Source organism: Muntiacus reevesi, chromosome 9, assembly GCF_963930625.1.
Source record: "Muntiacus reevesi chromosome 9, mMunRee1.1, whole genome shotgun sequence".
NCBI classification, from domain to species: Eukaryota; Metazoa; Chordata; class Mammalia; order Artiodactyla; family Cervidae; genus Muntiacus; species Muntiacus reevesi.
Window position 1 is genome coordinate 15,426,436 of NC_089257.1, and position 20,238 is coordinate 15,446,673.

A 20,238-nucleotide genomic window follows, 5' to 3' on the forward strand; every position below is an offset into this window, starting at 1 on the left:
CCTCTAATTCCTTGTAATTTTCTCTTATTTTCTATTTCTTTGCCTCTTCTGGGCCATTTCCTTAACTTTATCTTCAGCCTTTCCACTGAATGTTTAATTAATGCTATCATATATACTAATTTGTGCTACTGCATTTTTAATTTCCAAGAATTCCTTCTTGTTGTTTGAAGAAAATACATATATGTGTGTGTGTTTATGTTTATATGTATGTGTGATGGTGGCGGTGGTGGTGGTTTAGTCGCTAAGGCGTGTCCAACTTTTGCCATCCCTGGACTGTAGCCTGTCAGGCTCCTCTGTCATTGGGATTCTCCAGGCAAGAACACTGGAGTGGGTTGCCATTTCCTTCTCCATATGTATGTGTATGTGTATATATATATACATATATATAGCCTGCCACATATGGCAGGCTGGTCCTATTTAATGGATCCAATATCTTCTCTGCTTTCCCTGATGATATTAAAGAGAGCCTTCTGAAAGTTTTCTTCTGACCCTTGTATTGTTGCTGCTTCTTCTGAGTTCCCCCTTGTCCACCCTTGGTTTCTGGCTTTCATGTTAGAGACGTCTTCCACATTTAGAGTAAGATGTCAGAAGGCTGATTTTCTGAATGGATGGAGCTTGTTGACACTGAGCCCCACTGTAGAATGAATAGGCTGAGGCCCAACATTTCACAGTCGAACTCCTAAATGTCATTCGTGGGACTTTTTCAGGGGCTGCTTTAGTTTCCCCAGGTAATATTCCAGACTCAAGCTTGGGGAGTATCCATTTGGCAGCCAGCATTCTGAGGACTAAGCAAGGGAAGTGGGGATGAGGTATCAACACACAGCTTGTAGACACTGGTTTATTTCCTTGTTTTCACGAGGCTATCTCACCTCTGCTCTGAACCTGGTATTCTTAAATTGAGACTTCCTTCGGTTTGGTTGCTCTAACCTTCTACTGGATGGAGAAAGAAGTACTTGACCTTGATGCTTTATGTGGAGAAGAGGTTCTGAGGATCTAACAGCTCCTTGTAAGGACTTGCACCAAATCCTGTTTTCAGCTCTCCTACACCATAGATGGCAGCCCACCAGGCTCTGCCGTCTCTGGGATTCTCCAGGTAAGAACACTGGAGTGGGTTGCCATTTCCTTCTCCAATGTGTGAAAGTGAAAAGTGAAAGTGAAGTCGCTCAGCCATGTCCGATTCTTCGCAACCCCATGGACTGCAGCCTACCAGGCTCCTCCGTCCATGGGATTCCTGCAGATAGGTGTAAAATTTAGTTCACATCTATCATGTGGACTGAAAGGAGATCAAACCAGTCAATCCTAAGGGAAATCAGCCCTGAATAGTCATTAGAAGGACTGATGCTGAAGCTGAAGCTCCAATACTTTGGCCACTTGATGAGAAGAGCTGATTCACTGGAAAAGACACTGATGCTGGGAGAGAGTAAGGGCAGGAGAAGAAGGGGGCAACAGAGGATGAGATGGCTGAACAGCATCACCAACTCAATGGACATGAGTTTGAGTAAACTCCGGGAGAGAGTGAAGGACACAGAAGCCTGTCTTGCTGCAGTCCATGGTGTTGAAAAGAGTTGGACATGACTTAGTGGCTGAACAACAACAACAATCACATCATCTCTTCTTCTCTTTTGGCTTTATATCTCTTCTCCCCTTTTATTATAAAATCAGGGTGTTCTATACAGAGTGCAAATAAATATGTGTATTTGACCTGACACTGTCTACCAATGGTCTATAACTGTTTATTACATGTCAATTTTCTCTCCAACTAGACAATAAGCTTCTTAAAAGTAGAACTATTTCCTCCATATCATTTTAGTTCCAACACCTAGAATAATACCTAGCACAGAGGTCACACTCATCTACTCTTGTTGAATGAATGAATAGATGAATGTGAGTTTTCTGCATACCTTTCATCACCTAGCACAGTGCTTTGAACATTGAAAGTACTTAACAATACATGAATTCAAAAAGGAAAGCTTTACAGTTGACATTTTGCATTTAAAATTTCAAACATATGGTTCTCTGAAAGGCTCATTTGCATGGTAAGTATAGTTTACATGGCCACAATATTTAGAGTGTATACTACATATTTAAAGTAATCATGCTAACCAAGTAACCAGTAAAAGCTAATCCTAACTCCATTGTTTAAAAAGCCTCAATCTTAATGTCTTTTTTTTTTAAGGGAAGTCTTACTCTTATTTTCATTTAATTTTATTTTTGGTTGCGCTGGGTCTTCACTGTTGTACGGGTTTTCTCTAGTTGTGATGAGTGGGGGCTACTTCTCACTGTGGTGTGCGGGCTGCCCAGTGTGGTGGCTTTTCTTGTTGCGCTGCACAGGCCCTAGGGCACGTGGGCTTCAGTAGTTGCAGCCTGGGAGTTCTAGACCGTGGGCTCAGTAGTTGTGGTGTTCGGGCTTAGTTGCTCCAGGGCATGTGGAATTTTCCTGGACCAGGATCGAACCTGTATCCCCTGCATTGGCAGATGGATTCCTATCCACTGAACCACCAGGAAAAGTCCCTTAATGTCTTTTTTATTATTTATTTATTTTAATATTTATTTTTGATTGATGATTGCTTTACAATATTGGTTTGATTTCTGTCATACATCAAAATGAATTAACCAGAGGTGTATACTCCCTCCCTCTCGAACCTTCCTCCTACCTCCTGCCCACTCCCACCTCTCTAGGTGATGACAGAGCCCCATTTGAGTCCACTGAGTCACACAGAAAATCCCCATTGGCTATCTATTTACATATACTAGTGTATATGCATGCATGCTGCTCTCTCCATTCATCTCACCCTCTCTCTTCTCCAACCCTTGTCCATAGTCTGTTCTCTATGTCTGTGTCTCCACTGCTGCTCTGCGAACAGGTTCATCAGTACCATCCTTCTAGATTCCATATGTATGCATTAAAATATAGTACTTGTTTTTCTCTTTCAGACTTACTTCACTCTGGATAGTAGGCTCTAGTTTCATCCACCTCATTAGAACTGACTCAAATGTGCTCCTTTTTATGGCTGAGTAGTATTCCATTCAGAGAAGGCAATGGCACCCCACTCCAGTACTCTTGCCTGGAAAATCCCATGGATGGAGGAGCCTGGTAGGCTGCGGTCCATGGGGTCGCTGAGAGTCGGACACGACTGAGCGACTTCACTTTCACTTTTCACTTTCACACATTGGAGTAGGAAATGGCAACCCCCTCCAGTGTTCTTGCCTGGAGAATCCCAGGGACGGCGGAGCCTGGTGGGCTGCCGTCTATGGGGTCGCACAGAGTCGGACACGACTAAAGTGACTTAGCAGCAGCAGCAGTAGCAGTATTCCATTGTGTATATGTACCACAGCTTCCTTATCCATTCATCTGTCGATGGACATCTAGGTTGCTTCCATGTCTTGGCTATTGTAAAGAGTGCTGCAATGAACACTGGAGTACATGTGTCTTTTTCAGTTTTGCTTTCTTCAGGGTATGTATCTAGAAGTGGTACTGCTGGATCAAATGGTGGTTTTATTCCTAGTTTTTAAAGGAATCTCGGTACTTGTCTTCCATAGTGACTGTATCAATTTACATTCCCACCAGCAGTGTAATTTAACATCTCTTTTTAAAAGTAAAATTTTATTTTTGTTTTGGCCCTCATACTTCATACTCTACTTTTTGATTTTTAGTACAAGAAAGTAGGAACATATTAATCACGAATTAAAAGCCTGTACAAAAAGCCACTGACTGAATTGAAACATGGATTGAAATGACAGCATTAGAGAGCACACGTGCTGAAGGCTTTCATTCTCAATGCACTGAAGCAATGAAATGTTCACAGCAGGCTTAGTTTCTATGTCACTTTAGAGTCAATATTGAGAATAATTGTGTTTATTTTCCTAAGATATGCTTTTCTAAAATGCTCAAGTACACCAAAAGATAATTTGCAACATATCAAAATAAAGATATAGAATAAACTTGTCAAGAAAGCAAATTTCTCTACCTCAAATCATATTTGCTTACTACTCTAGATAAACTGACTTCCCGCTGTCTTTTCAAATATTATTATTGCTTCAGTGCTCAAGCTGCCTAAAACGTCCTCCTGCCCTCCTCCTGGTCAAATTCCGTCCATCTTTCAAGGTCCAACTCGAACCTCCTCTTTCCAATGAAAACTTCCACATGACCTCTCCTCTTCTGGTAGCCTCCAGCACTTCTTTGAACCACATATCCTGACACCTGATCACACTCTATACCACACTGCCCCTTGGGAGTCTTCCCAACTAGAATGTGGACATCTTGGTGACTAGGCCACAGCCTTCCTTTCTAATCCCCATGACTCCAAGTACCTCTGTGGGCCCACGGCAGATGGTCAAACAAAATCATTTTGCAAAACAAAAATAGCTTTATTTTTTTAAGTGATGATAGCTAAGGTTTATTATGTTTTAGGTACTGTTTCTGTTGCTTGCTTGTTTTGGCCGCACCATGCGACGGGCGGGATCCTAGTTCCCTGACCACGGCTCCAACCTGCGCCCCCTACAGTGGAAATGTGGAGTCTTAACTGCTGGACTGCCAGGGAAGTCCCCCAAATAGCTTTATTTTTATTGTGAGTATAAAAATGCTACACAGTTCTTATAAAAACTCAAACAAAATAAAAATGTGTGGAAAAAAAGAAGTAAAATCCTAGCACTGAAAGAAAACCACTAATAACGTTTTGGTAAACCTCTTTCCAAACATTTTTGTATGCATATAAATACATACATAAAATATATATAAATGGTATTATACCATTCTGCTGTTCTGCCACTTGAGACAATAAATGTAGATTTTCAGAGTCTTCCTAAAATTGTATTACTTCCCTGTCCATTGCTGCTTCCTGAAGTTAATTTTATTGTAAAAACAGAAACATACTTTCAAGGAATTATTGGCCCACTTACATGACAAATAAGGTTTTGGACATTGGAATTATATATTTTTCAAGTTGCTAATTCTTTTGTCATCAGACCCATTTTGATTATAAGTTGATTAAAGTCATTTATTTGTTCATATTTTAAAAGATATTAGACACCTGGTAAACATTTTCGTGGACTACCCATTAATCTTCATATGGTTTGTTACACATCTTTCATGAGGTTTCAATTAGTTAAGTATATTCTTATATTCCTCCTGCAAGCTACATAGACGGTGATAAATGCTGTCTGGTATCACTTCTGTCTCACTTATACAGCCTCTTAGCAATAAAATACCTTTAAATGATAGTGGTGATGGCAAAGCCTACTTTGTATAACTTGTTCACATATAGTCTATCAACACTGGGTTTTTGAGAAAGGATAATTTAAAGCTCCAAAGACCCTTCTTGGTCCTGTGTATCTAGAAAAAGAGCACACAGCCCACAGAGTTTCTTCTCATCAGTCTCCAGGCCAGATGAGAATTTCCCGAACTGTTTTTCAAATCAGGGCAAGGGGGAAAGAACAGGGCAGGGAATCCTTGGCTGCAACAGCCAGCTTCAAAGAATTCAGTGTGCTGGGAACCACAGCCAAGTGGGTGCGACAGCCTGCACCCTTGCAGCAAAGCCAGAGAACAAAGATGAAGGGTGAGGAAATTAAAGAGATTCTTAAAGTGACTTCCCAGGAGGACTCGCAGGCCAGCCACACCCAGTCCCTTCATCTTGGTAAATAACTCAGCAAAGCGGCAAATGCCTTTAGCTGAGTCCCTGCAGGAACCGCTCCCACAGAGTGGGGGATTTCTTCCTCATTGCTGCTACTTGCAACTTCCCAGACCCACGCTTGCCTGCAGGCAAAGTGTGTGCTTTCCCCAAGTCACGGCATGTTTATCAGAAGATGAACAAACAAACAGCAAATAGCTCTTGGAGGGTTTTCCCTATTTCCTGGCAGCAGCAGGAGAGCAGCTGTTGTATGGTTAAACTGGGGATTTGGCCTTTTTAATGCAGTTTTTTAAAGTTTTTAGTAAAAATCCTACTTTCTGTCTATCTCTGATGGTTAAATTGAAATTTGACTTCTTCCAAGATGGGCTTACTGGAAAGGGACTATAAATAAGCCTGGCCCATCCAACCACCCAGCAGACATTCATTAATTTATTCTCCCAGCCTGCACCGGGCACCCGCAACCAGCAAAGGCACCGAGTGGAGCTTCAGAGATAAACCATGTTGTCTCCACCCAGAAGGAAACTAACAATGATTCTTACCACATGACACAGACAGCGGGCATCGATGAACCCGTTATCCTGTGCCAAGATTAATAAGGGTTTTAGTCCGTTATCTCATTTAGTTTTCACAATGTTGAAGTGGTATATGCTCCATTTTATAGATGAGAAAACTAAGGCCTGGAAAAAGTAACGTAACCATGGTTACACAGCTGTACCCAATTTAAAGTCTTCTCTTGAGGGTTTCATATGGAGTTTGACATTACAAATTGAGGAGCTGGAGTGAGAGGCAGGAAAGACATAAAAATAGATTTAATCTAACCCGTGTGATGTCTTAGGAAAGACATTTTATGTTTGCTAATAACTAAATGTAAATATGCTAGAACAAGTGTCCTAAGAGATCCCAGGTGGAGAAGTGACGGCAAGGAGGGGTTTTTTGTTTAGTTGCTAAGCTGTATCTGACTCTTTGCGACCCCATGGACTGTAGCCCACCAGGCTCCTCTGTCCATGGGATTCTCCAACAAGAATACTGGAGTGGGTTGCCATTTCCTTCTCCAGGGGATCTTCTTGACCCAGGGATCGAACCTGCATCTCCTGCATCAGCAGGCGGATTCTTTACCATTGAGTCACCAGGGAAGCCCTGCAGGGAGGGGAGGAGGTGGGAATCATGAGGACTTTTAGAAGATATATGACTTGAGCTGGGTTTGCTTGAAGATACACAGGAATGTGTCAGACTTTCAAAACAAGTTCTGCACAAATAGAAAAGAAAAAACGAAGGTGTGCTGGGAAAAAGCATAAGGAGTGTTTGGGGGAAAGTGAATGACCGTATGTGGTGAGTGTCAGCTGTGAGTAGGAAAGTGGTGGGTGGAAAGGTTAGATCTGGTCTGGATGTAATGTAATGGGATTCACATTTCCAGGGCTGTGCTTTAGAGAGCTGTATTTATACAAGGTCTCACAGTAGTTCTCAAGCTTCAGTGTGTATCACGATCACCTGCAGAGCTTTGAAAATGCATGGGCCCCACTAAAAGTTCCAGAGCAACAGGAACTCTCACAAGCTACAGTAAAATGTGGAAAATGGTGCAATCATTTTGGAAACCTGGGAATACGTACTGAAGCTGAACATACACATTCCCAGCAATTCCACTCCTAAGTACATACCTAACAGAAATCTATGTACCAAGAGACATATAAAAGTATGTTTAGAGCCACACTGTTTGTACTAGCTTGAAACTGAAAACAACCCAGATGCCACCTACTGCAGAAGGGATAAAAAAAACTGTGGTTTATATATAAAATGGAATTCTGTACAACAAGAAAAAAGAACAAACTGTAGCTAAATCCAACAACAAATCAGAAGTATGATGCTGAGCAAAATAAGCCAGACCCTGAAGAGTGTTCTATGTTCTATGATTCTAGCTACATAAAGTTCAAGATCAGACACATCTAGTTTATGGTGATAAATGTTAGACTAGTGGTGACCTTGGAGGGGATTCATGATGAGGGGGACCTGGGAGAGGCAGCTGGGGTGCTGGTAATGTTCTCTGTCTTTATCTAGAGGGACATCACATGAGTATGTTTGTTTTTAAGAACTCCATTAAGCTGTACATTTATTATTTTGCAATTTTCTCTAAGTGCTGTACTGCAATAAAATTTCTTCTACTTAAAATATTTCAAAAAAAAAAAAAAAAAAGCATAGGTCCCAAATCATAAGATTCTGATTAAGTCACTCAGGGATGGGGCCTGGGCAGTTTTTAAAAACTCCCTTAGTGGACCTGACCTGAAACCCGGTTTAAAAATTGCTGATGTAGACCAAGGAGCAAAAGAAAAAAAAAGTTAAGAAATTATTCAATACTTTGCACACTTGAGTGATTTTAAGAATCACCTGAAATGCTTGTTAAAAAATAAATTCCCAGGTCCCTCCCCTGCTGACTGTGATTCAGTAGGTTGGAGACCGGATCAAGGGATCTGTCTGTTTGACAGCCTCTCCGATGTGGTTAGTTAGGGCTCTAAATTAGGGTCAGGTGGCAGCGGTGGGAAGGAAGAGCAGGTTATGCCAAGCAAAATAAAACTGGAAAAGATTAAATTTTCAACACTACTTACACTTGCTTTTATACACTTCCAGCTTAAAACCCACCAAAACAACCAAATTTGAGTATGCTTTATTAAACTGACATCTTTAACCTAAGGTGGTTTTACTTTGACTCACAGTGTGTAAACTTTAATTTAGTCATTTACTTTTGTTTTTAACTGAATCATGAGAGCAAGAGATTTCAGAAGCCTCAGAGGAACCATTTGGTTTTGGGGTAGATCTGCTTTAGAGAATGGGTTTAATAACATCCCATGGTAAAGTCTCACTTTTTAGCCTAATTAAAAAAAAAACAAACCTTTAGTTGTATTCTCAAAGAGCTTGCAAATTCTGCTTATGTCCTTCAGAGCATGAAATATGCAGTAACACAAGTACCATACTTCCCTCAGTAATAAGAATCATGATTTTTTTATTTGAAATAAAAGATGGAATAACTTAATTTTTTCTCTTGAAGACAGGCAAAGAGGAACTTAAAGAAACTTTCCTCCATCTGTTAAGGCAATGAAAGAAGAAAATCACATATAATTGCGATACATTCTTAAACCTTAACTCATTTGATTACATTCTGGGCTAGAAAGTTATGCACTGATCTCAGAGACTGAATGACATAAAAAATATATATGTTAATTAAGCATCAGGGAGAGAGAACTTGATGCTGATGGCAAGTGTGCTCGGCGAGAGGCAAAAGACTGGGAGAGTTGAGGCTTCGATTTATACCTGTGTGATAGGGGGTGTGTGGAAGCAGTTTTTATTATTTATTCTTTTATTTTTCTTTTTAAAATTTATTTCTTTTTAAAAAAATTAATTAATTTATTTTAATTGGAGGCTAATTACTTTACCATATTGTAGGGGTTTTTGCCATACATTGACATGAATCAGTCATGGAAGAAGCAGTTTTTAAACCAGGAGACTAGAGCTTTTACAGAGACACTGGTAAGGTTCTACAGATGTTTAATATTAATACTTTTCATGCTAAAAAATATGCCTTTATTTAAACTTTATAAGAAAAACAACATGTACACTAAATAGGTTAGTAGTAAATTTTTAGATATGGACCCCACCAACCTGGCTCTCAGTTAACTCACCCTGGAGCTTTTCCATAAATGTATGTGTAGATGATACACTTGTAGACATGTCACTGAGGCAGAAGCTTTTCATCTGCTCTAGTCTTTTCCTGTTCTTTTCAATCCAGGACTACATTAGTATAAAGGCTATGATTACATAAAATCTTCAGTTCTACTGGATCAGAGTACAGATGTTACCACCCTCTCCTGTTCCCATATGATGCAATCATGGAACCAACCAAAGTAGATTTATTACTCCATAACATGGTTTGATAACTATAAAACAGAAGTCTTTAAAAAAAACACAAAAATCAGAAGTCTTCAAATGTTAACATGCTAACAAATAAAGTGGTATAAATGTAGTCATTTTTGTATTGGGACTGGAAAAGCAGTATCAGAAAAAAACTTATGGCATAGTGTATCATAGAAAACACAGGCCTTACAATGTCATCAGATGTTGTGTAGATAAGCACCAGTAGTTAACATTATGCCAGCATTTTTCAAAACTCTATTAGATAATGCACAAATTGATACATACTATTAATTTTATTAGGATGAGGTTTTTAAATTAGGCCTTTCAGAGTTACATCTGCAGATGTATCAGTAGTGATACTGAAATTTATTCTTTTGCACTAAAGTTTTCTGACTGATATAAGTTGTTGAAATAACAGTCAAATAAAATAAGAAATTACTCTTATTTCTGCCTTAAGTATATCCATCAAAGTTTATCAACCTGGAAATCTTATTAATATTTTAAATAAACTGAATAGCACAATCTACAAGACTAATATACTTACAACCTCATTAGTGGTTGTAAGGAGATAAAACATTAGTGATGTTTCAAAACAGGATTTGGCTTCGACATGCAAAATAAAATTAATCTTTCTGTCTAAAAATTGTGAGTAGAAAGATGGCTTCTGTATTAGTCTGCTCAGGCTGCCGTAACAAAGTCCCACAGAGTGGGTGACAAACGACAGAAATCTTTTTTTCACGGCTCAGGAGACCAGAAGTCCAAGACCGAGGAGCCAGCAGGGTCAGTTCTAGTGAGGAATCAGCCCTTGGTTGTAAAAGGCCATCTTCTCACCGTTCCTTACACGGGGGGAGGGGGGCAAGGCTCTCTGCTGTCCCTTCTTACAAGCATGCTAACCTTACTGAAGAAGAGCCCTACCCTAACGAGCTCACTGAATCTTAATGCCATCGGACAGCCCCTACCTCCAAACACAGCCACACTGGGGCTTAGGGCGTCAACATTCAACATACCAATCCGGGGGACACAGCTCAACCCACAGCAGCCCCTGAGGTATCTGATCTCTTAAGAAATAACACTATTGGACAGCTCGTATCAGATGTTATAAGATACATTTATTTTTCTCCAAACAATGCAGTTTTTAAACTAGCTGAGAAAATTGTTCATTGAGTTCTCCAAAGTGATTACTCACCAATTAGGCAAGTAAATCAGCTTTGACACAAAAATTTACTATCACTACTTTTTCTTTTTTGGTTGTGTTGCACATTATTCACAATAGCCAAAAGGTGGAAACAACCCAAGTTTCTACGACAGATGAATGAATAAGCAAAATATGAACCATACACAGTGGAATACTATTTAGCCACAGGACGGAATGAAATTCTGATACTCACTACAACAAAAACAAACTGTGAAAACACCATGCTTACTGGGATAAGTCAGACACAAAGAGACAAATATTGTGTGATTTCACGAATATGTGGTACCTAGAATAGTCTAACACATAGAGACAGAAAGTAAAACAATAGTTCTCAGTGGCTGGAGAAGGGCGGAATGGAGAACTATTTTTTAATGGGTAAAACCTTTCATTTTGGGAAGATGCAGACAAGGAGCTGGATGCTGGTAATAGTTTTATAACAATGTGAACATAGTTAATACCACGGAACTGAAACTTAAAATGGTTAAAATGGTAAATTTTAGGCTACTTATATTTTACCACCAAGATTTCGCAATTTAAAAAGTGGTTAGAATAGCAGATTTTATGTTATGCATATTTTACTATAAAAAAGAGAATATTAAAAAACCCCTAGACTTAGTTTCAAGATGAGAGGACTTCTAAGGGCCCATCTAATTATGAAATTTTTCAAGAGACATCATGATAACAAGGAGAAAAGAGAAAGAATCTAGCTGAGGAACAGGATCCTAACTCCGTGTTCTGAATTAAGAGTGTAACTTTACCTTTCAAGTGATTATAAATGGACCAAGAAGTTCTAGCAATGATAGCAAATTCAAATGCCTACAGAGGCCAGGCAGCTGGGGATGGTGGTAAATCTGAGGCTACATGCCCTGTCTAAAGAGACAGCTGTACCTCCGCCCTGGTGAACTGTCTCTCTGTTGGAATGTGGTTGCAGTACTGGAAGGACTTTCCATTTTTAAGTGAAACCGAATCGAGACTTTTTTGTTAAATGTTGGCATTTAATTAAAAATACATATTTTTTAACACAGCAGACCAAAGAAAACATATCTGCAGGCCAAGGCATGTATAGTCAGCTGACCACTAGTTTGTGATCTCTTTCAAAGCATAAAGGCTGGACCAGAATACAAAAGAAGGGAAGGAAGTATTGCCAACCAGACCCTCACCAATGTTTAAAGTTGGCTTACAGTTCATGATAAAAATCTTTCTAATCCTTGTTTAAAAGCACCAGTGGGTATTGAATATTATTTTAATTAGGTGTCATTTAAAATAGTATAGTTTTTGGACTTCCCTGGTGGCTCAGTGGTAAAGAATCTGACTGCCAATGCAGGAGACACGGGTTCGATCCCTGGTCCAGGAAGAACCCACATGCCATGGAGCAACCAAGCCCGTGCACCTCAACTCCTGAGCTCTAGAGCCTGGGAGCAGCAACTACTGAGCCCTCGCATCGCTACTGAAGCCCGTGCACCTAGAGCCCGTGCTCTGCAACAAGAGAAAGCCACCCCAGCGAGAAGCCCAAACATCACAACTGGAGAGTAGCCCCTCCTCTCTGCAACTAGAGAAAACCTGCGCACAGCAACAAAGATCCAGCATGGTCAAAAATAAATAAACAAAAGACATTATGATGCAGCGTAGCTTTGAATGGGTTCAGTTTCTACTGGGGCACTTTGAACATGATGTCTTAGTGTGTTGCATATATCAGATGGTCAATAAGTAGCAGCTACTGTTTTGTTTTTTTAATTTTTTAAAAATTTTTTGCTACTGTTATTTTAAATCATCTCCTACACAATATTGAAAAGTTTAGTGTAAAGCAGATATTTGAAACCGACCCTACCCCGTAATAAAAGGGATGATAATGTAAACCATTCAATACTCTATCCTCTGTCTAGTGACTGGGAAATGGTGAACCTTCATATTAAATAACAAATCACTTACATATGTTAGGTGTCAGGAAGAGCCTCATAAAGGTTACAATTTAATAAGAGAAATGTACATTAAGTAAAGGATCATGCAGAAAAATATTTAGTCAGAAACTATAATAAATGATGACTAAAAAATTACAGGATGATTTGAAAAGAGTAATGAAGTCATCTAATTCAGATGAGGAAGGGTCACAGAGAAGCCCCCTTTAAGGAGCTGACCTTTAAACTGAGACCTAAAAGGATAAAAAGAGGTCAGCAACCTAAGGGCATTAGGAACGGGGGCTGAGGAGGGTTGGTTGGTGACAAAGGCATTCCAGAAATGCTTATGTGACGTGTGTGACAGCCCCAAACGACCAGAGTAGGAAAAAGGGGAAATTAATAGAGGAAAAGATGAAAGCTATTGGAGGCAGAGATGGGACAGATTCGAGGCGACATCGGTGTTCTCTCTGGAGAAAAGATTCTGGAGAAGGAAGTAAAAATGAAAAAAGAAGAGACAGTTAGGAATAGACAAGAAATAAGTAAAATGGGAGCTAGGAAACAGGAACTTGAGGTTGAAGAAATTATTTCCTGGCTGTCTCCGGCTTCTGGGGAAAATGACGAGAGCTGAAAAACTGGTGGGAGCAAGGGGAGAGAACGGGTGAGAGGAGTTCTCAGAGGGAAGAGGTCACACTTCACTTTGTGTTTGTTTACCAAATTACAAAAGCAGCAGACGCTCTTTAATATTTCAGACAAGACAGCCACCCCACTCCTGCAGTAAGCCCCGTTAATCCTCACAGAATGGCTCTTTAGTGGTGAGGATGAGGATTAGTGACAAGCATAATCAAGTGGAAGTTTGAGGCAATTACACAGAGAAGTCAGACCGAAAGCTTCATCTCAGCCTAAAACGTCTGCGTGTTCACTTGAGATCACTAAACCCACCATAACATTCGATATTTTAGGGAAAAAGTAACAGGTTTTTATCATACGGTCATCAAGACCTACAGAAACCCTCTGATTCCGGGAATGTGAACTCCTTTTATAAAAGCAGGGATTTTTTTGTCCCTCCTAATCTCTGATTGGGCTTCTGTTGTGGCTCAGCTGGTAAAGAATCTGCCTGCAATGCGGGAGATCTGGGTTCGACCCCTGGGTTGGGAAGATCCCCTGGAGAAGGAAAAGGCTGCCCGCTCCGGTACTGTGGCCTGGAGAATCCCATGGACTGTATAGTCTATGGCGTGACAAAGAGTCGGACACGACTGAGCGACTTTCACGTTCCCTTTCAATCTCTGATTATCAGACCACAAACTCCATGAGAGCAAGAATGTCTGTCTAATCCCACTCACTGCTGAATTGTTGTTTAGTCATCAAGCTATGCCTTTCGTGACTCCAGGGACTGTAGCCCGCCATACATATTTTTTTTAGTGAATAAACACACCTAGACAATGAAGACAAAACCTCAGCAAGTCCAGAGTAAAACCCAAAAGGTGAAAGGGAAAATAAAAGGAAAGGAAAAAAGGAGGGGAGGGATAAAACTGGAAATATTTCAGCTTCTGGCATTCATTTTCGACTCTTCTCTCCCACACCCTACACTCACAATAAATCTGCAAGTCCTGTCAAACCAACTCCGTAAATAGCTTTCCATCTGCACAGCCACTTCCTGTTTGATTACAATTATCCCCTATCCGGTCTCCGGCTTCAGTCTTACGATCTACCTTCCATTCTGCTTCCCATGCTTGTGCCAGTGTCATAAGTGAAAATATCACACAAATCGATAGAGTCCTACTATGTTTAGGAGAAAGCATGAACTTCGGAGGACACAAAGCCCTTTGATACTGGGGGTAACACGTGTTCAGTCAGTCTAACATTGTTAAGAATGTGGCCTTGTACCAGAGCATATACATGGAATTTAGAAAGATGGTAATGATAACCCTGTATGCGAGACAGCAAGAGAAACACAGATATATTGAACAGTCTTTTGGACTCTGTGGGAGAGGGCGAGGACGGGATGATACGGGAGAATGGCATTGAAACATGTAAATTATCACATGTGAAACGAATCGCCAGTTCAGTTTCGATGCATGAGACAGGGTGCTCGGGGCTGGTGCACTGGGATGACCCAGAGGGATGGGATGGGGAGGGAGGTGGGAGGGGGGTTCAGGATGGGGAACACATGTACACCCATGGAGGATTCAAGTCAATGTATGGCAAAACCAATACAATATTGTAAAGTAAAAAAAAAAAAAAGAAAGAATGTGGCCTTGGTGCATGAAATTATGCCATTGGCAGCACCATGGACGGACCTAGAGATGACCACAGTTAGGGAAGTCAGGCAGAAAAGGGAAAAAGAAATGCCAAATGATAGTACTTACAAGTGGAATCTCAAATCTGACACAAATGAACTTATTTATGAGACAGACTCACAGACACAGAAAACAAACTTAGGTTACCAACGGGGAAGGGAGTGGGGGAGGGATAAATGAGAAGTTTGGGACTAGCAGATATAAACAACTATACACAAAACAGATAAACAAGATCCTATTGTATAGAACAGGAAACTATATTCAACATCTTGTAACAAAGATAAAATAAACATAATGGAAAAGAGTATGTATATATGTATAACTGAATCACTCTGCTGTACATCAGAAATTAAGGCAACATTGTAAATCAACTACAAGTCAATAAAAAAAATGTGGCCCTTGTGAAGACTCAAGTTTGAATATGAGCTGTGCTATTTATAAATCATGTAGTCTGTGCAAGTCACTTAACTTCTCTCAATTTCTTTAGGAGAAACTGGATAATAATCACACCAACTCAAGTTTGTTGTGTCAATGAAATAAATGAATACATTTCTGTTCAGTGGCTGGCACAATCAGCATTCAGCATCATTTTCTGTTGCCACATAGTATTTCTTACTATTTCCCAAAGGAACCATGGTGCTTCATGTTATACTTTCAAAACTGAGCGAGTTTTCTGTTTAGCATGTATTCCTTTGCTTCATAGCCTGCTACTATTCCGAGATCCAGCCTCATTCTCTTCTCTTCTTTACCGCCTTCTCCAGCTTCTGCAGGAAGGGCTATTTCTCTCCTGTGCGATCACCGACTCTTAGACAGACGTCACTGATCACTTACGCTACTCGGAAACTACTTCAGGCTACTTTGTTTCCTCTCCTGGAACACCAGCTCCGTGCGCGCAAGCATTGTCATTTGCTTACCTGTATTTCCAGCATCTTATACGCTCTCCAGCGGAGAACACCTTACACGCGAAAAACACAGCGCTGTCTCCAGTCAGTTTTCTCTGGCTCCTTTGGCATCCCTCGATCACACACTTCTAGGTGTGTGACCTAGGCTGACTATTTAAATTTCAAAAACCTCAGTTTCGTTTTCTGTGCAGAGGAGATATTGTAAGTATATCTACCTAATACATAGGATTAAAAAATGAGATAGTCTACTTAATAAATATGAACTGTTATTATTCTCAATATTTTTACTTCTGATACTGATTTTATATATCTAGAAATTCCATTTAGATCTTCCTAATACCTTTCATTTATCTCCTAATCATTTTCATGTTTTCCTTTACATACTAGAGTACATCTGTATGACTTAACTGTTTAAAGGTCCTAGGTAGCTAGTCCCCCATCTCTGTCATTTCTGAGTCTGTGTTTCTACTGACTTATTTTTTCTCCTGGTTATGCGTCATATCTTCCTGCTTCCTGTACTTTTTCGTTGGATGCCAGACTTCGTGAATTCTATGTTGCAGAGTGCTGGATTTTGCTGGATGCCTTTAAGGAGTACTGAATTTTGTTTTGTATGCAGTTACTTGCAGATCAGCCTGAAGCTTACTTAAGTGCCTGAGGACTCGATCCAATGCCCTGTGTGTTGTGAGGTTTCTCCACTCCAACGGGTAGAAGTGTGAAGTAGCCTTGTGAACACGCCAGGAATCGTCTTGCCTACTGTTTTCCGGTGGGTCTTTTTCCAACCCACACGTGTGCACAGTCTGTAGTCAAAGACTCGAATGCCTCCTCTCTAGTACTCGGCCCTGCAAATACTGGCCACCACGGCCTCCCTAAGCCCCAGCCCTCGTCTCCTCAGCTCAGTAAGACCCTCATGATCTCCCTGTGTGGGCACTTGGAAACTGTCTCTCAGAGACCACAGTGCCACACTGATTGTTGGTCCAGAGTCTGAAACAGTTGTTACAGACATTTTGTCTGATTTTCTAGTTGTTTATAGCAGGAGGACACTTCCTTTAGTATCATTATTTTACTAAATAAAACATATGTATTCCTTGGTAAAAGCACAAAGCTCAAAACTAAATTCTCATAAACTGTGGACAAAAACTCTTTGAGCCAATATCCCTAAATAGAAATAAAGATTTACTTCAGGGGAATTTCAGTCTTTGCCAGACATGGAAAATTTAGATTAATCTTTCTGTATCGAAAGAAATACTGAAGTGAGAAGTCGAATTTTAAAGACTCATTCCATTTGAGTAGATCTTTTTGCTTCCAAGAGTCTAAAGTTGTCTAGATAGCAAGAGATTCATTCACTACAGTTTTACAGGTTATTTGACATCCAAACACAGGGAAATGAGTACCATTCAGTACTCAGTCATGCAGGAACAACACCGCATCTCCGTACTTGCTAAAACCTGCGATAAAACGTTTCTTGCCAGAAGGGGTCAGGTCCTTACTTTTCTACAGGTGGCTTCACTTTTAGATACGTTAGGCTGGAACTCTGCACTTCTCTTGCTACCTCCCAGAAGAGTTAGTTTCTTCTCAATGATGCTAAAATATGTACATGATGTTCGAAGGAAGTTATCTGCAGGAGAACAATATAATAGCAGCTCTACTGTGTAGGCGTCTGGTACTTGGCATTCTAATTGAAAAAATGGGGCTTAATAAATACTTTTCTTTGGAACCGTGCCTCTGAGTGTTTTTGCTCATTCTGGATAAAAACTGGGGACTGACACATTCTGGGACAGAATGATGATCTAAAGTTTCCTGGAAGAAACTGAGAATATATTAAAATTATTTAACCTGAGGGTCACCTAGACATAAATGCTGCCTTTGGTGTTTAAGAAATCAGAGACTGTCTGATTAAGAAGCATGACAATAAATATCCAGCATAAAATCTAGGTCCTGTTGGTAGCACAGGAGAAATGGGGAGAATCTGGGGTCGCTTCTTCTCAGCAGCTGAATGAATCATTCCTTGTTGGCTCAGTGGTAAACGAATCTGCCTGCAATGCAGGAGACTTGGATTTGATCCCTGGGTCCAGAAGATCCCCTGGAGGAGGAAATGGCAACCCACCCCAGTATTCTTGCCAGGAGAATCCCATGGACAGAGGAGCCTGGTGGGCTACAGTCTCTGGGGTCCCAAAGAGTTGGACACCACTGAAGCAATTGAGCACATACACACATAAAAAAGATAAAGAAAAGGACACCTGCTTATAGTCCACCGCTCCATGGATCCATAAGTCATGAGAAGAATTAAGGATATCTGAGGACTGTTTTCCACAGTTATCTTCATGTGCTATTTCACAGACACCAACTCTAGCTATATGCACCATCCTTCAATATAGTGAGTATTCAATACATATTTGCTGACTGGTCAAGGGACAGAGAAAGGATTAGAAAACATAGGTTCTGGAAAGATAGGAAAGATGAAATAGTACAAAATTCACCGATACACTCAAAGCTCCCAGCTTATGTGGAGACCAATGATATAGTGTTTCTGAGCTAGTTCACTTAAAATTTCATTCACATTGATTTTTGCCTACTGGTCATTTGTAAAGAAGATGATACGATTCTCAGTACGTTGGCACAAGAGTGTAATCGAGATGGATGATCTCTAGAGTTACATGTCAATAGTAGAAATAGAATATCAGTAAATCTGGGTTCTATTTCTATCTTTGCTACTGTGCAATCCTTCTGCAAGTTACATAATTTCATACTTTATAAAATGAGCACAATAATATCTACCTTATCTATTTCTTAGGATAGTGAAATGATCTAATAAGAAACCAGGTAGAAACAGTTTTAGCAAAAAAGTTTCAGTGGCTATATATAAAATAGCAATAACATCAATAAGATCAAGGTAGGAAATCTTGCAAATTCAATAAAAGCAGGGAGCATGCCTATTCACTTACTATAACCCCAGTGCCAGGCACATGGCAAGTTTACCAGAAATACTTGTTGAATGAATGAAAAAATAGTGTTGGCCCTCCTCTCTACTTTAAGCTAGCATTCCTACAGAAACTGTCCTAAGGGCATTCAATACTTATTTGGAAAAACACGTAATATGAAAGCAGGGCCTTGAAAACAGATGCGACCAAAGGCTTTGATATAGTCTAGATCTGAAAAGTTTGGAGTAATTTAATCTATTTTACTAGTCTAAATGTAAGAATCTAGTGTCACTTTTTAAAAAGAAGCTCTCACTAAGGGTCTTTCACACTTCACCTCACCAAAGTCAAGTCTCAATCAATATAAGACATTTTCAATTAGCAATTTTCTTAATATTTTCCTTGGGTTATAATCAAAAGATGCTGAACCAACAACATGCAAATTGATCTTAAGTTCCATTTGTTGTAAAATGGGAATTATAGTATCTACCAGACAGAGACGCTGTGAAGAGTAAATGAATTACTGTGCATAAAGCTCCACTTGGATCTTAACAAGTATCGTCAGTGAGGGTGGCAGTATTATTGATGGCAACGCCTCTGACACAGACAGAGAGCTCCTTAAAAGTAACGTTTTCCTAGAGCCTTGAAGAGCATGCACTGAAACAGTATTTGTACTGAGCAAAAAGAAAGAAGTTTGGAGGGAATAAAGGAAGGCTAGAAAAGAATTCGGGAAGACTTACCGCCATTTTTGCCTACAGTTCGGAAGCATCTCCAGAAGGCCCGTAGGAATGATGCCCTGTTGTGAGGGGTGGCTTGGATGAAGCTGAATTCCCGGAAAAGAATATGAGTCCCCTGACATACACTGTTAAAACTGCAAAGAGAAAAAGCAAGAAATCATCACTGTATGGATAGTTACAGAAGACTGGAATCAGAATAAAAAGTCAAGAATATATAGAACAACTGCCAGGAGAGAAATCTTTTCTCCAGCAAAACTCTGAACTACAGATTAGACCAAGTCCCTCTATGAGGAATTCTCTTCACATAACTATATCTCTTTGGAAACTCTTGGAGTCCAATTCCTCTGAATGCCACCTCGTGTGTGTGTGTATGTGTGTGTGTGTGTGTACACACACACACTAAGGAAGCTTTAATCAGTTGTTGGAACATCTCACATAGAGGGAAATCTTTGTCTTTAGCTGGATGCTACTGGCACTCATATCCTCTTGGAGAATACTTCTCCCTGTACCCCATTTGAAATTATATTTCCTTAAAGACATTTTTTTAATCTTCTATCTGGAGAAGGAAATGGCAATCCACTCCAGTATTCTTGCCTGGGAAATCCAATGGACAGAGGAGCCTGGTGGGTTACAGCCTATGGGGCTGCAAAAGAGCTGAACAAGACTGAGCGGCTAAACAACTGTCCCATATTAGGTGCCTTAAGGACAACATGGCTTATGGAAACACAGCTGGATTGTCTGTTCCAGTTTGGGGGTGGCGCTGTATACCT

The 20,238-nt window shown here is 40.2% G+C and overlaps 1 protein-coding gene across 2 annotated transcripts in view; it reads right to left on the minus strand.

Moving 5' to 3' along the window:
• The window catches only part of CSTPP1 (centriolar satellite-associated tubulin polyglutamylase complex regulator 1), a 199,373-nt gene that overhangs the window by 90,242 nt on the left and 88,893 nt on the right, over positions 1–20,238 (minus strand). For both annotated transcript variants that reach the window (XM_065943995.1, XM_065943994.1), the window contains exon 3: positions 19,472–19,602. In XM_065943995.1, the coding sequence (XP_065800067.1) occupies positions 19,472–19,602 (131 nt within the window). The remainder of the gene's footprint in view (positions 1–19,471; positions 19,603–20,238) is intronic.